General features: G+C 39.8%; 1 protein-coding gene across 2 annotated transcripts; it reads left to right on the top strand.

The window, feature by feature from the left end:
- Positions 1–16,016, top strand: nt5c3a (5'-nucleotidase, cytosolic IIIA). Of its 2 annotated transcripts, none has more exons than XM_072716507.1 (9): positions 1–22; positions 13,652–13,750; positions 13,827–13,896; positions 14,001–14,047; positions 14,183–14,268; positions 14,653–14,742; positions 14,892–15,054; positions 15,179–15,379; positions 15,469–16,016. In XM_072716507.1, exons 2-9 carry the CDS (start codon positions 13,652–13,654, stop codon positions 15,568–15,570), a joined length of 858 nt encoding a protein of 285 aa, XP_072572608.1. In that variant the 5' UTR covers positions 1–22; the 3' UTR covers positions 15,571–16,016. The 2 variants fall into 2 exon arrangements, with proteins under 2 accessions (XP_072572608.1, XP_023657871.1); XM_023802103.2 differs by lacking the exon at positions 1–22 and adding an exon at positions 12,074–12,199.

Here is a 16,016-nt window from a genome sequence, read left to right as displayed (position 1 = left end):
TTCATGGGAGGAAGAGGTACTGGTAAGTGGCCTCAACATAAAACAACAGGCCTATTCTACATTTATTCTTATAGTCATCCAGTCAGCATCTATTAACTGGACTTGCATGATGATGAAAAATATATTTTATATAAAAAATATAGACGCTCTAAAAATTAATTGTGAGATGGCTGTGATTTTATCTTGTCAGTAGTAAGGTCATCTCTGCAGCTAGACAGAAGACCATGGTATTGAAAGAAACTGGAAAACAAACCATCCACTCCTAACACTCGTGACATGCTAGCAAGTGGGAAAGAGGGCTAAATAAAGCTCTATGTTAAACCAAAAATTTGGGGAGGGAAAATCTCATTGTTTTCCATTTAAGTGCAATTTGTTTCTGTCTTTCTGTGGTGGGCTATTGTGGAACTGACACTTAACATACAAATCTGGGGTTTGTCTAAAGCTTGATTAGTATTAGCTGGTGGGCCTATTTGGGAGAAAGTCCAGGGCTGTTTTTTAGTCCCAGTCCGCCCCTGGGTGGGTATACCTACTTTCTGGCCGGTCTGATGGCTGCCATACTCAGGGAGTAGCTGTTCTGTTGCCATAGCAGATCGGCTCCTACTGATGGTGTCTGATGTTACTCCTTTCAACGAGCGTATTATGAGACTCAGGGTAAGGCACTCCTTGGGTGTCCTGTCTGTTGTCTCAGTGTATGCTCCGACCGCGGTGAGTGATGTCTCGTCAAAGGAGACATTTTACTCACAACTTCGCTCGGTGGTTGGAAAGTGCCCACGAGGTGACATTCCTCTGGGCTTGGGTGACTTCAATGCGACCACTGGCACTAACAGGGCTGGCTATGAAGATTGTGTCGGTCCCCATGAGTCTGGAGACCATGGTGAAAGTGAGTCCATGTTCCTTGACTTTGGGAAAGGTCAGGTACCGCGAGTTGCTGGATCCTGGGTCAAACACCCTGAGCCGCATCATTGGACTTGGTACTTCAATACTGGTGGTACAGCGAAGGAGATTGATCACATCCTCGTGGGCAGATGCTGGAGGCTCCTGCAGAACTGCAGGGTCTACAGAAGTGCCCAGTTTGTGAATTCTGACTACAGACTTGTTGTTGCTACTCTGAAGATTCAGCTTAGATCCATTAGGCTACCACCTACTATGAGAACAAGGCTGGACTTAGCCAGACTCCAAGATCAAGCTGTTGTGGGAGACCTTCCGTGATAAGACCCTAAAGGTTGCCGAGGGTTGTGTTTGTGTTGCTGGTGTCCCCAGAAATAGGTGTTTCATCTCACAGAGCACCCTGGATATTATTGGAGAGGAGTTTCAGCGCTCGACTTGCAACTCCAGACTGTACGGGGAACTGAGAAGGATGGCTGTGAGGGCTCTGGGGGCAGATAAGGAGGCATTTGTTAGACAAATCTGTGAGCAGGTGACACACGATCTGTGGTCTAGTGACCCACATCCTGCTTACAGAGGAATTGAAGCATTATGCACATCTGAATCTGTTCCTCTCAGACTTGCAGTCAGGGCAAGTGATGGAATGGTCCTTATGGATGACACTGCAGTTGTGACCCGCTGGGCCAGCTACTTTGAGCAGTTGTTTAAAGCTGACCCTCCAGCTAGGATGTTGGACATCTCTGGGTCCACGGTTCTCGAAGCTAACCCTCCAGTCAGCTATGAACCACCCAATCTCACTGAGATTGCACGGGTGGTGAATCAGCTGGGGGCAGGGAAGGCCACAGGGATCTGTGGTATCTGGGGTGAACTTCTCCAGGCTGGTGGTAAAGCTGTCCTCCTGGCATTGCAGACAAGCTTTGCTTCCATTTGGGAGTCAGGCGTCATCCCAACTGACTGGAAAATGGGACTTGTAGTCCCTATCTGGAAAGGGAAGGGTGATCGCCTGGATTGCGGAAACTACAGGGGGATAACAATGCTTTCAGTGCTGGGTAAGGTCCTTGCTAGACTCATCCTTAATATGATCCGTGATCACTTGCTTGTCTGTCAGCGAACGGAGCAGTCTAGTTTTACGCCTAAGAAGTCTACCATCGACCATATCCTTGCACTGAGGGTTCTCATCGAGCGCAAGCATGAATATCGGCAGAGGATCTTTGCAGCCTTTGTCGATTTTCATAAAGCGTTTCACTCAGTTGATTGAGTTGCCCTGTGGGACATCCTGAGACTTTGCGGGGTCCCCCCAAAGTTGCTGGACGTCATGGCCGGCCTATACACTGGTACTGTGAGTGCTGTGCAGAGTGGAGGGAGAACCTCTGTGTTCTTCCTAGTTGATTCTGGGGTTCACCAGGGGTGTGTTCTTGCTCCCACTCTGTTCAATGCTTGTATGGATTGGGTGTTGGGCAGGGTCATGAGGTCTAGCAGCTGTGGGGCATCCGTGGGTGAAGAAAGATTTACTGATCTTGACTTTGCCGATAATGCTGTGATCTTAGTGGAGTAAATGGAGGCTCTGATCGGGGCTCTCAAGAGAATGAGCAAGGAGTCTGAGTGTCTGGGATTGCGGGTGTCCTGGATAAAGACCAAGATTCAGGCATTTAATGACTTCTTGGGCAGAGCATCAGTAGTGTGTCTGTCTGTGGGGGAGAATATCGACCTTGTCCAGAGATTTACCGACCTTGCCAGCAATATTCATGTCTCTGGTGACTATTCCTATTAAGTTAGCAGATGGATTGGAAGAGCATAGGGGGTCATGAGGTCACTGGAAAGGGGTGTATGGAATTCTCGATATCTTTGCAAGAGGATGAAGGTTCAAGTCTTTAGAGTCCTGGTGTTCCCTGTCTTGCTGTATGGCTGTGAGACATGGACACTATCCAGTGACCTGAGACAAAGACTGGACTCCTTCGGTACTGTGTCTCTTTGGAGAAACCTTGCATACTGCTGGTTTGACTTTGTGTTGTATGAGCGGTTGCTAGAGGAGTCCCAAAAGTGGCACATTACCTGCATTGTAAGGGAGCATCAGGTACGGCACTATGGTCATGTGGCGCGTTTCCCTGAAGATGATCTGGCTAACAGGATCCTCATTACTGAGGACCCAAGTAGCTGGACCAGGCCAAGGGGATGCCCATGTAGCACCAGGCTGTGGCAGATGGATGGCCATTTCCGGTGGGTAGGACAGGACCCTGTATCTGCCTGGGGGATTGCCGGCCGGGATCCGGAGGAGTTTTGCTGTGTGGTGGGTGTGGCAATGTGCTGCATCAGCGCATGGTCCCCAACCTGACCTGACCTGATCTAGCGCCTTTCACAAAAGTGTCACCCCAAGGCGCTTTACATGGGTATGTTGTGATACATGACAACATTATTAAGAGAAAAAATGGGATGTCAACACAATAGCAGACTATTGCTGGGTGTTAAAAGACTTGTCAGGGGATGATGACGACAGGGAACACAAAAGAAAATTGTAGAAGAAACATTTCTGTTCATAGGAATGCTCACTTTATTTGGAACTGAATGCCATACTGATATTCCTGTGCCGTTTCATGTTAAGATTTAAATGTTTGTGTAGACACCATAAAATCATCTGTATCTATGGTTTTCATAGCTGTGAGATTTTGTTAAAAAATATATATTTTTGACATGACAGCTATACTGCAAAGCCTAATAGGAAACGCAGGAAATCAGTTTTGGCAAATAAAAGTGAGAAAGTTTGAAGATACTAATCTGAAGCTAATTCCAATACTGTTTCCTGTTTTATTGTGCCTGGTCATTTTCAAAAGTAAAATACAAAAAAGTAAAAAAAATAATTTATGTTTAACTGCATTTTGCGATTTTTCAGTACTGCATTAAAATTAACATCTGATTTATGAAAAATGTGATAAAAATTGTATCGAGTCACCTTAAAACTTGGAGACATGCGACAATTTTTTTCACAATACATCGCAGCGTTCTCTGGCTTACCATCTTCATCAGCAGGTTACTGCTCATGCCAACTACTTGCAGTGCGGGCATCAGCTGATAACTGGACAATTTTCCACATATGTACCTTCCTGTACACCCCACTGCTCGATGCCCCTCCTATCCACATATAAAACAGCATGGGCCAGCATTCTGTTCAATGCACTTGGTGCAGCTGTATTGTTTTGATGAATGACTGGACCACCATTCTGTGTGGTTTGGGTTAGAATGTATGTTCTGTGGATTAGATTTTTTCAAATTTATTCTTATTTTAATTTCACAGCATGTCCTCTTTAGTGCACAACAAGAATAAATACGTTTCCCAACATCAGTGAAAAAATAAATGCAAAAATACAATGTCCACTACAATGGACATAAATGAATAGGTCGGGTCTCAGGAGGATATACAAGAACTGTTGCAGGCTCTCATGCTCATATTGTTTTGTACTCATTAGATTTTGGAAGGACTCACTGCCACTTTTGAGCTCATCAACTGTGGGATCATTCTTATTAATGAGCATATCCTGAGTGAAGTTGAACTGGAGCCCCTCTTCAATCTGCTTGCTCAAGATGTGATAGCCAGTGTCAGAGGCATTATCACCCACCTCACCCCCATAAATTCTGAATTCTCTGCGTTGCAGAAATGATAGGTCTCTTATGAGACAACACTATCAGACCGAATCACTGTGGGACTAACTGAGTTGTACTGAATAGTGCTCTGCCTGGTGGTGAGGAGTGGTAGGCTAAGTGCCAGTGCATGTGTAGGTGACATTACATTACATGGGGTAGAGGATGCAAAGCAGAGTGTATATGACAGGGTATGGATGGGTAGGTTGGTGATGTGAGTGGTAGTGGTTAGTGCACATGGTGTGGATTGTGGCATTTTAACCTCAACCTTTAGCTTCTTACCCAAAGCTTCATTGTCAGCCCTTAACTTTTGATACATGTGTGTCTGCTGGTGAGTTGAATCTGATGTGATTGCAGTTACCACAGAGTTATGTAAAGAGGCAGGGATGGTGATATCACTCTCTGGGCCCCCTCAGTAGCAATTCACCTTGAAACTAAAAAATCTATAACATCTTCTAAGTACGGTAATTTGGAAAAGCCTTGAACTTCAGACTCAACCAGAGTTTTACAATTAAGATAGGTATGAAAACAATCATAACAACTCATCATCACCTCTTACCACCCCTGAATAATCAAGCCCTATTACTGGTCCAGTGCTCTGTCAGCAGCTTGGATGAGTTCACCGCCACTCAGCTTGTGAATTCTTCTCTTGATCTTCCATGTCTGTCTTTTCCTCTCACGGTCATATGTTGCTTGTCCCTCATCAGCTATGGCTTACAGTCCCTGACATCTCTAAGTCTGCAGAGCACTACTTCTTCATTAGGACCCCCTAACCAACCTCATTTGAACACTGCCAGCTCCTCACACCAGCTATGTCGCTCTTGGTGTCTGGTTCGAAATTTTAAGGATCAGCATTGACATCCCAACTGTCTCTCCAAAATTCTGCTATAGGTTCTTCAGCCGGGGGCCATGTACAGATAAGAGATACCTGTTTTAAACAGAGAAAAAGTTAGGAGACATGAATGGTGTTTTCTTCATACAGGCTTTTGGTCTGAAGAAAATGTCTCATGCACATTTTGCTAGTGCTTATGTCTACGTACTTGCAGCCCCATCTTGTGGTATATTAGATAATTGCACTCCAATATTAACAATATTAACTGGCAAATTCACATAATAAAATTATACCTCGACACAGAGTTTTAAAATAAATATAAATATTTTTTTTGTGTGTGTGTGTGTCACACTAGTATGGGGCGAGGGGTGCAACTGCTGGCAATGACCATTTTCCTGTCTGCTTGCTGTGATTTTAGCTCCACCATTGGTCCCGTTAGTACAAGGCTAAGTCCACAGGTTTTCATTCTAATCTTACAGATGAGTGAAAACTGAGACATTTGTAAATGCTCAGCACATTGGTCATCCCTGATCTAATTCCACTAGTCACACCCATTGTCTGATTCCTCACCTGAGGGGTATTCCACAGTTGCGAAGGATCTACCTAATGGATTCTTCACAGCCCAACATATCTCAGAATTCATTGTGCAGACTTTGAAGGATGCATACATAGACTGTGTCCTTTGAAGGATGCAGCCCCTGAATTCGAACACAGCCAAGGTTCTCCCATCTGCTAAATTCCACTTTAACCCCTACTTAAAAGTCTTCCATGGTCTTCTCATTTCCAATGAAGTCAACATCCTACAGCTGCCTCTCAGAGCAGATTACTTTTAACTTGAGATATACATACTGAAGTGGTGATGGTAAGTGGTAATGATCTTGTTCCTGAGCCATTTTCTGCTAGACAATTATTGAGTGCAGAAAATGTATGTCAAATTGATGAGCTGACATAACTGCATGATTGCTTACTATAACAGTTTCACGCTCAACAGCGTATATGCACTCACCTAAAGGATTATTAGGAACACCATACTAATACAGTGTTTGACCCCCTTTCGCCTTCAGAACTGCCTTAATTCTACGTGGCATTAATTCAACAAGGTGCTGAAAGCATTCTTTAGAAATGTTGGCTCATATTGATAGGATAGCATCTTGCAGTTGATGCAGATTTGTGGGATGCACATCCAGGGCACGAAGCTCCCATTCCACCACATCCCAAAGATGCTCTATTGGGTTGAGATCTGGTGACTGTGGGGGTCATTGTAGTACAGTGAACTCATTGTCATGTTCAAGAAACCAATTTGAAATGATTCGAGCTTTGTGACATGGTGCATTATCCTGTTGGAAGTAGCCATCAGAGGATAGGTACATGGTGGTCATAAAGGGATGGACATGGTCAGAAACAATGCTCAGGTAGGCCGTGGCATTTAAACGATGCCCAATTGGCACTAAGGGGCCTAAAGTGTGCCAAGAAAACATAAGAACATAAGAACATAAGAACTATACAAACGAGAGGAGGCCATTCGGCCCATCGAGCTCGCTTGGGGAGAACTTAACTAATAGCTCAGAGTTGTTAAAATCTTATCTAGCTCTGATTTAAAGGAACCCAAGGATTCAGCTTGCACTACGTTATCAGGAAGACCATTCCATACTCTGACTACACGCTGTGTAAAGAAGTGCTTCCTTAAATCCAGTTTGAAATGTTCTCCCGCTAATTTCCACCTATGGCCACGAGTTCTTGTATTTGAACTAATGCTGAAGTAACTATTCGGTTGAACAGCATCCAAACCTGTTAGAATCTTATAGACCTGGATCATGTCCCCCCTCAGTCTCCTTTGCTTGAGGCTGAACAGATTTAGCTCAAATAACCTTTCCTCGTATGACATTCCTCTAAGACCAGGAATCATTCTTGTGGCCCTACGCTGCACCTTTTCTAAGGCCGCTATGTCCTTTTTAAGATATGGTGACCAAACCTGTACACAATATTCTAGGTGAGGTCTCACCAAGGAATTGTATAATCTTAGCATTACCTCCCTTGACTTAAACTCCACACACCTGGAGATATACCCCAACATCCTATTGGCCTTTTTTATTGCTTCCCCGCACTGGCGAGAATGAGACATCCATCAACATACACACCAAGGTCTTTCTCATAATCAGCTACCTTTATTTCAGTAGGTCCCATAAAATACCTGTACTTTATATTTCTGCTCCCTACATGGAGTACCTTACATTTGTCTATGTTATATTTCATCTGCCAGTTGTCAGCCCAGTCACTAATTAAATTAAGATCCCGCTGTAGCTGCTGAGCCGCTAGTTCAGTATCTGCTACACCACCCACCTTGGTGTCATCTGCAAATTTCACCAGTTTACTGTATATATTGGTGTCTATATCATTTATGTAAATTAGGAACAAAAGTGGTCCTAAAATTGAACCCTGCGGTACCCCACTATGAACGCAGGCCCACTGTGACATTGAGCCTCTTATAACTACTCGCTGCTTCCTATCCGTTAACCAGTTATCAATCCATGTCGCTACAGTTCCTAAAATACCTGTCGCTTTGAGTTTAAGTGAGAGCCTCTTGTGGGGAACAACATCAAAAGCCTTTTGGAAATCTAAGTAGATGACATCATAGGCCTTCTTATCATCAACTTCCTGAGTAGCTTCCTCAAAAAACTCCAACAGATTTGTTAAACAGGATCTACCTCTCCTAAATCCATGCTGGCTATCCCTCAAAATGTTATTTGAGTCCAGGTAATCTACCATTTTCTCTTTGATTATAGCCTCCATAACTTTACCAGTTATACAAGTTAGACTGATTGGCCTATAGTTTGACAAATTACTTCTATCCCCTTTTTTGAAAATGGGCGTTATGTTGGCATGCTTCCAATCAGAAGGTACCACACCTTCAGATAAGGATTTTTGAAACAGTAATGTTAAGGGTCGGCAAATAATATCCCTCATCTCTTTTAACACTATAGGTAAGATGCCATCAGGGCCCTGTGATTTATTTATTTTGAGCTTAGCTAGGCTTTGCAAAACATCAGCTTCAGTTATATATATATTAGTTATAGACGATGTTGGATTAGTAATAAGAACTGGTAAGTTACTAGTGTCCTCAACAGTGAATACCCGTGCAAAACTATCATTGAACTCATTTACTATGTCAATGTCGTTTTCAATTATAAGACCCTTACTATCCTGCAGATTAGTAATTTCAGCTTTTAGAGCTCTTTTAGAGTTAAAATACTGGAAGAAACTTAACGTCATCCTTAGCCTCCAATGCGATCTTCCTTTCGACATTCCTTTTAGCTCATCTAATGTCATTTTTTAATTCAGCCTGTAGATTTAGATACTCTTGCTTTATTATGTCATCATCAGTTATTTTCCATCTCTGGAACAAAGCCCTTTTCCTCCTTACTTTATACTTTATTTCCCTATTAAACCACCTAGGTTGCAATTTCCTAGATTTATTCTTGCTGGAAACAGGTATGAAGTCCTCTTGCACTTGCAATAATGTGCTTTTAAAAAATTCCCATGCCTCTTCAACAGTTTTGTTATTTAACTCCATCCAGTTCACAGTTTCTAGTTTTAATCTCATACACACCATTACACCACCACCACCAGCCTGCACAGTGGTAACAAGGCATGATGGATCCATGTTCTCGTTCTGTTTATGCCAAATTCTGACTCTACCATTTGAATGTCTCAACAGAAATCGAGACTCATCAGACCAGGCAACATTTTTCCAGTCTTCAACTGTCCAATGTTGGTGAGCTCGTGCAAATTGTAGCCTCTTTTTCCTATTTGTAGTGGAGATGAGTGGTACCCGGTGGGGTCTTCTGCTGTTGTAGCCCATCCGCCTCAAGGTTGTGCGTGTTGTGGCTTCACAAATGCTTTGCTGCATACCTCGGCTGTAATGAGTGGTTATTTCAGTCAAAGTTGCTCTTCTATCAGCTTGAATCAGTCGGCCCATTCTCCTCTGACCTCTAGCATCAACAAGGCATTTTCGCCCACAGGACTGCTGCATACTGGATGTTTTTCCCTTTGCACACCATTCTTTGTATCCCTAGAAATGAAAATCCCAGTAACTGAGCAGATTGTGAAATACTCAGACCGGCCTGTCTGGCACTAACAACCATGCCACGCTCAAAATTGCTTAAATCACCTTTCTTTCCCATTCTGACATTCAGTTTGGAGTTCAGGAGATTGTCTTGACCAGGACCACACCCCTAAATGCATTGAAGCAACTGCCATGTGATTGGTTGATTAGATAATTGCATTAATGAGAAATTGAACAGGTGTTCCTCATAATCCTTTAGGTGAGTGTACATAGTATATACAATCACCGACTGTGATTGTTTACATGTTGTGTTCAATAAAAACATGACAACATATAATGTTTGTGTAGTATTATTTTAAGCAGACTGTTTTTCTATTGTTGTGACTTAGATGAAGATCAGAGCACATTTTATGACCAATTCATGCAAAACTTCACGTAATCCCAAAGGGTTCACATACTTTTTCTTGCAACTGTATATAAAGAATGACGATCTTTAATTCTTTGATATTTGCACATTATTTTGCATCTTCTCAAAAGCACAGTATCAGTGTTAAAAATAAATAACTTACATGACTGGGGGAACTATCTGGGAAAAAAAACCATGCCATTGTGTTCTAGACCAGTGTTTCTCAAAGCAGTCCTCAGAGACCCCCAGATGGTCCACGTTTTTGCTCCATCCCAAATCTCAGGGAATTGGGCAAAATCAAAAACGTGGACTGTCTGGGGGTCCCCAAGGACTTCTTTGAAAAACATTGTTCTAGACTGAAAAGTTCTTGGCTGTTTGACACAACATTTACGCTCTTAGGCAACAGATGTGTTTTGTACTCTTTTATTGCAAAAAGACTGAGCACGTAAAATGTGCTTGTATTGTTGATAAAACTGCTGGATGCAAAAATTAAGCCATAACTTGTCAAGAAAAAAGACCATACGAAGGTACACAGAATCACCATGGCAGAAACTTGCGAATGCTGCTGAGAAAGATAAACATAAAATAGTTTGTTATACCTATGTCCTAGATGAACTCCATTCCAGCTCATCATGTGATAGGACAATTAATCATTTTCCTGTCCTTATTCTATTCAATTTATTTTTATATAGCACCTTTCCCAACAGAGTCATATCAAGGTGCTTTACGTGGATATGTTGTGATACATTAAACATCATTAGAGAGAGTAATACAGAATGGGAAAATGAAGGAAAGAAATTAAATAAAGAAAGCAGGATGACAGTGGAGGAGAGGAACCAAACCCCACCCGGGCACCATCCGGACATGTGGGAAGGCAGAGAGCATGGATGGTCAGAACATGTGTTGACACATAAATGGACAAGCATAGTAGATTAAAATTATATGTACAGCAGCACCAGCAGCCATAGTTACAGTATGGTGTGTTAGGTTGCAGGTAAGCTAAACTGAAGTAATAGGTCTTCAGTCGAGATTTATAGACTGAGATCGAATCAGCATCCCGAACATAGGCTGGTAAACCATTCCACAATATAGGGGTCTTGTAGCAGAATGCTTTACTGCCCACTGTCACTTTATTTATATGTGCAACGACAAGGAAACCTGTATTCTGTGACCAGAGTGGATGATGCGGCTTATAAACATGAAGTAATCCTGTCAGGTAGGCAGGAGCTAGACCTTTAAGTGCCTTATATGTAAATAGGAGAACTTTGAAGTCAGCTCTTAACCTAAGAGGAAGCCAATGTAGGAAACTAAGAACAGGGGTTATGTATTCAAACTTCCTGCTCCTGGTAACAATTCGAACTGCTGAATTTTGAATACGCTGCAAAGTATTTAGTGTGCAGTGTGTGCTTCCAGATAATAAAGCATTACAGTAGTCTAACCTACTGTATACAAAGGCATGTATCAATTTCTCTGTCTTGAATAGTAAGAAATCGTTGCAGTTTGGCAATGTGGCGTAGCTGTAGGAAGCCTTCAATACTGCACTTACATGTGATTTGAATGAGAAGCTTATATCTAAGATAACACCTAGGTTATGGGCTGAACTTATATGTCCTTATAACATCCTCAAGCTCACTTATTGGTGTGAGGTTGACTGTTGACTGTTAAGGCACTATCAAAGAACAGCTGATGTTGCATATTATCTTCTTATTCAATCCATACAGTTTCAGTCAGTACTGAGGAATATTTGCACAGATTGCTGGCCATTTTCACAGTGCCTGCATTGTTATTTAACTAAAAAGAGCTTGGAGTAATTTGGAAATGTATTGTTTGTTATTTTCTGATAAAGATTAATGACTTGTTTGGTGTGGACATAAAGGGAATTTTAGGATCTAAAGAGATAAGAATAATAAAAGGTACTTTAATGGGAAACAAATCGACAACCTCATATAGCCTTCACATCTGTGCACTCAGGACAGTTTTGAATATTTACTGTTCAGGTACAAAGATAAGACTGATGACTTCAACCAAAATAATTTGATAAGCTTTTCCACAAAGGGAGATGATTGATTCTAGTTCTTTCATTTAAACTATGGTGGGATCAAATGTTGCCTGTGAAATCTCAGCTGTAACCTTTCCCCTACTGGCCTTTGATACTCCTTTGAAATTTCATGTCAAAGGAACAGCAACAGCTTATTTAGCTAATGGGACTTATCACAGGGGTTGGCGAAGAGTTAGAGTAGGTATTTGCAACTTCTAGTGCTTTGGAAAGGTCAGAAAGGGTGGGATTACTAGGTATTTCTAGCCAATGCCCTTTAAGCAGATATAGTCCATGTTTGACATATGGAGTTCTCTTTCTTATTTGTCAAGAGTGCAGAGAACAGTAAGACCATGTCTTTATTTGGCTGTTTTTCTCTCTTTTTTGTTTTGGTTTGAGGATTTTGCAGCTGCTTGTTTTAGGATTTTTATAACCTGTTATCTGCATCAATTTAATACAGTCTAAAAGTTTCTTTGCTGCTCTTAGTGCAATAGAACATATGGGAACACAGTGTGGGGGATGGCTTTTCATATGCAATATGAAATTTGTATTTGTGTGCTCTCTCAATTCAAAAGTCATGATTTCTTTTAATTTGAGATTAAATTTGGTAATCTGAAGCATCATATGAATAGTGAATAGTTGATCTTGTAGCCGCTCTGAAGTCAAAATCTGTAATTAAGCTCTGTGAGGTTTTGTGAGCCAAGTAATATTCACAATTTTCCATGAATAAACTATTTTAATTTGTTTACTGATAATAGTTAAAGCTTTTGGCTACTCATGTTAATATGGGCAGGATGTTGAACGGATGTCAATCTGAAATTTAAATATTAACTTAGTAGTTGTGTGGCATTTTTAACAAAAAAAAATTTTATTGAGCAGAAAGATGGTGTTGGCATATTGTGTTTGCCATGCCTACAGACTCTCTTAATGTCTGTACACATATATTGAAAATAGGAATACGAAGTAAAACATCAAACTATAACAATGCACACACTTTAGAAAATCAAAACCAGAATTGTACATTGTAAGAATCACTGATGTTATGCTATTTTGATATTTGCATTTCATTTTTTGCTTTTAGCTGTTTGTTAAAAGGTGTGAGTCTTATGTATTGCAGAATTGATTTGTCAATATATCAATATACTTCTCAGTTACCATCAGACCATCATAATTTGAATACCAGTTGTTTCTAATCTAATTCATGAAGCAATATTCTTATATTGGGTGATTTTTTAAATGTTACATTCTAGAATATGGATCAAAGTGGGGGTTGCCAGTTTTTAACTTTGAACATTTTGGCTATCTAGTCTTCTCTCTTAGCATTCACAGCTCGTGTTTTTTATTTGCTCATGAATATTATTGTTCTACTTCTCTTTGGTTGAGACATTTTTTTATATCATGGTACATACATAAGCCACTGTTTGATTTCAAATTACTTATAATAATGTCTTGCTTGGAAAATCCTGGATTTTCAGCTTAAAAATCTGTTATTTATTTTATATAATTAATATAATTAAGTGTTTTTAACGATTAATTTCATGTATAATTGTGACAAAGAAGAGGGCCTGTTTTAGTGTTTTACAGAACTTTCCCATAGCTCATCCTAAACAAAAAGGAAAGTATTTACTTCTAAAATAGCCAGCTTTATTGTTTTTCTTTTTATATATTTGCACCTTTAGTATTTATAATCTCATCATTGGACAAATTATTTTTTGAATTAGTTTCTGACACATTTATTGTTCAGCAGTTTACACACTGGACTTATTTGTCTTTCATCCACAAACTCTTATCATCCAGATGCCCCAGTTCAAGAAGTCTACTGTTCATATGAAGGACCCACAGCATGTGGAGGAAATTATCTGCAACCTGATTCGGGGTGGAGCCTCCAAACTCCAGGTATATGATCCATAGCTTGTATTAGCATGATATCCTGCTTCTCTGTCCATTAACCTTAGATTGTTTTGCTTTCCAGATTATCACTGACTTTGACAGGACATTAAGCAGGTTTTCAAACAATGGCAAACAATGCCCTACTTGTCACAGTAAGTTAACCAAGTGATTATTCTTGAACAGAACATGTCAATAACACACATATCAGTGACTGATTGGATTAGGATTGAAAACCAAACATCTTCCTGATTTACAGACATCATCGACAACTGCAAACTGGTTACAGCGGACTGCAAAAAGAAGGTATGTGTATTATTTTAAAAGGGTTATTGTGTCATGTATACTCCTGTAATCCTACAAGATGTAGATAATGTAAAATTCAACCTCATATCAAAGTGGCACCTCTGCCATACTCTTTAATGTGTGTATCTTCTGTAGCTTCACAAGCTTAAGGACACATATTATCCAATTGAGATCAACCCGCATCTTTCAGTGCAAGAGAAATATCCATTTATAGTGGAGTGGTGAGTATTTAAGATAGCTACTGTACACACGCACATGTTTTTACAAAGTGACAAAATAATACTACAATGTACACATTTGTCCTTTTGATTTAGTATGTCAAATGTTAAAATTTGGTTAAAATAAATAGATTATTTAAAAAGTGTTATGTGAGACACCCATTGTAACAGTAATATTTCAATGATGAGATGCTAAGTTCACCATCCTTTCTAGCTTTTTCTGTTTATCTGAGCAGTGTTTCTCTACATTATGCTTTCTTTGGCGCAATAGACATTCTACAGGCAGACAAACCTGCTGATGCCATTTGAGAAAAATTTGAACAAATGATAACTTAAGAAAGATGAACTGAAACACTTTATAGATTTAAATTTTCATCTCAATTTCAGGTATTTTAAATCACACACATTACTGGTGGAACAGCGATTGCAAAAGGACAAGCTGCCGGAAGTAGTAAGAGAATCGGATGCATGCTTAAGGTAAGATAAAAATGATGTAAGGTTTAATTTTTAAATTATTGGTAATAAATTGCAAGATAAGAATATTAAATATTATAAAGGTTTCTTATTTAATTTACCCAATATTTATATTAAACAACCCAAAACCAATTAAAATGATATATTCACAGGGATGGGTACAAGCAGTTCTTTGACCAACTGCAACAGCGAAATGTGCCTGTGTTCATTTTCTCTGCTGGACTCGGAGATGTACTTGAGGAGATAATACGTCAAGCAGGAGTCTATCACCCCAATGTCAAAGTGGTCTCCAACTTTATGGACTTTGATGAGAATGTGAGCTTATTAACCTTAGGTGCTTGGTTCCCTATTGGAGAAATCAGTTTTATATGTCTGACTCTCTCAGTAATTTTTTTTTTCCATTGTTGAGAATAGTTAAGTAATACTTATTATTTTTTAGGGCATTCTGAGAGGATTCAAAGGTGAACTGATTCATGTATACAACAAACATGATGGTGCACTTAAGAATACAGAGTACTTTGATCTGCTGAAGGACAACTGCAACATTATTCTTTTGGGGGATTCACTGGGTGATCTCCACATGGCAGATGGTGTAGCCAATGTAGAAAACATTCTCAAAATTGGCTTCTTGAATGATAAGGTATTTTGTGTCATTATTAGTTTTTATTTTTCAACTAAAAATGATTTTAAAAGATGATATTTTATTCAAAACAAACTATACCTTCACAGGTGGAGGAACTGCTGCAGAAGTATCTGGAATCATATGATATTGTATTGGTGCAGGATGAAACTTTAGAGGTGCCAAACTCCATCCTCCAGAAGATAATCTGACTCAGATCCCATATGTTAATTTTTTTGCCCAGAGTTTCTTTTGGATTTTGTTCTTACATAAATATCACTTGTAACTTAAAAACATGGCGGCGATTGTTCAATTGTGCCTTGAAATAATTTTGGGATAATTTGTGTGGATTTTTTTCTTATTTTTAGTGACTAGAAGATTTAACAAACTTAAATTCTCATTAATTAGGATTCTCTTTTTGTCAATTTGAATAGTGTCACAAAAGGACTACAATAAAATTAGGCATAAATAACTCATAAAATTTCAGTCTTTCCTAATTTATACAACTGTACCTGTTAGAATGCAATAAAGTAATATATACTATTAACAGTGCATCTTTCATTGAATTGGAATATATACAGTTGTCAAGTTTCAATTTGCTTAATCTATTGTAAATCATATTTAATTTTTAAATAAAAAGAATTCGTCTTTAAATGTT

The sequence above is a fragment of the Paramormyrops kingsleyae genome, chromosome 9 (assembly GCF_048594095.1).
Source record: "Paramormyrops kingsleyae isolate MSU_618 chromosome 9, PKINGS_0.4, whole genome shotgun sequence".
In the NCBI taxonomy this organism is placed as follows: domain Eukaryota; kingdom Metazoa; phylum Chordata; class Actinopteri; order Osteoglossiformes; family Mormyridae; genus Paramormyrops; species Paramormyrops kingsleyae.
Note: the sequence above shows the minus strand (reverse complement) of the source record. Positions and strands in the feature narration are given on the sequence as shown.

Bases quoted from the DNA above. Each gene is read 5' to 3' on its own strand.
- nt5c3a (XM_023802103.2), top strand. From the start codon at position 12,149: ATGTTTGACATATGGAGTTCTCTTTCTTATTTGTCAAGAGTGCAGAGA. The intron at 13,751-13,826 runs GTATATGATCCA...TTTGCTTTCCAG, and splicing joins GTGGAGCCTCCAAACTCCAG to ATTATCACTGACTTTGACAG. The intron at 14,048-14,182 runs GTATGTGTATTA...TATCTTCTGTAG, and splicing joins CAGCGGACTGCAAAAAGAAG to CTTCACAAGCTTAAGGACAC.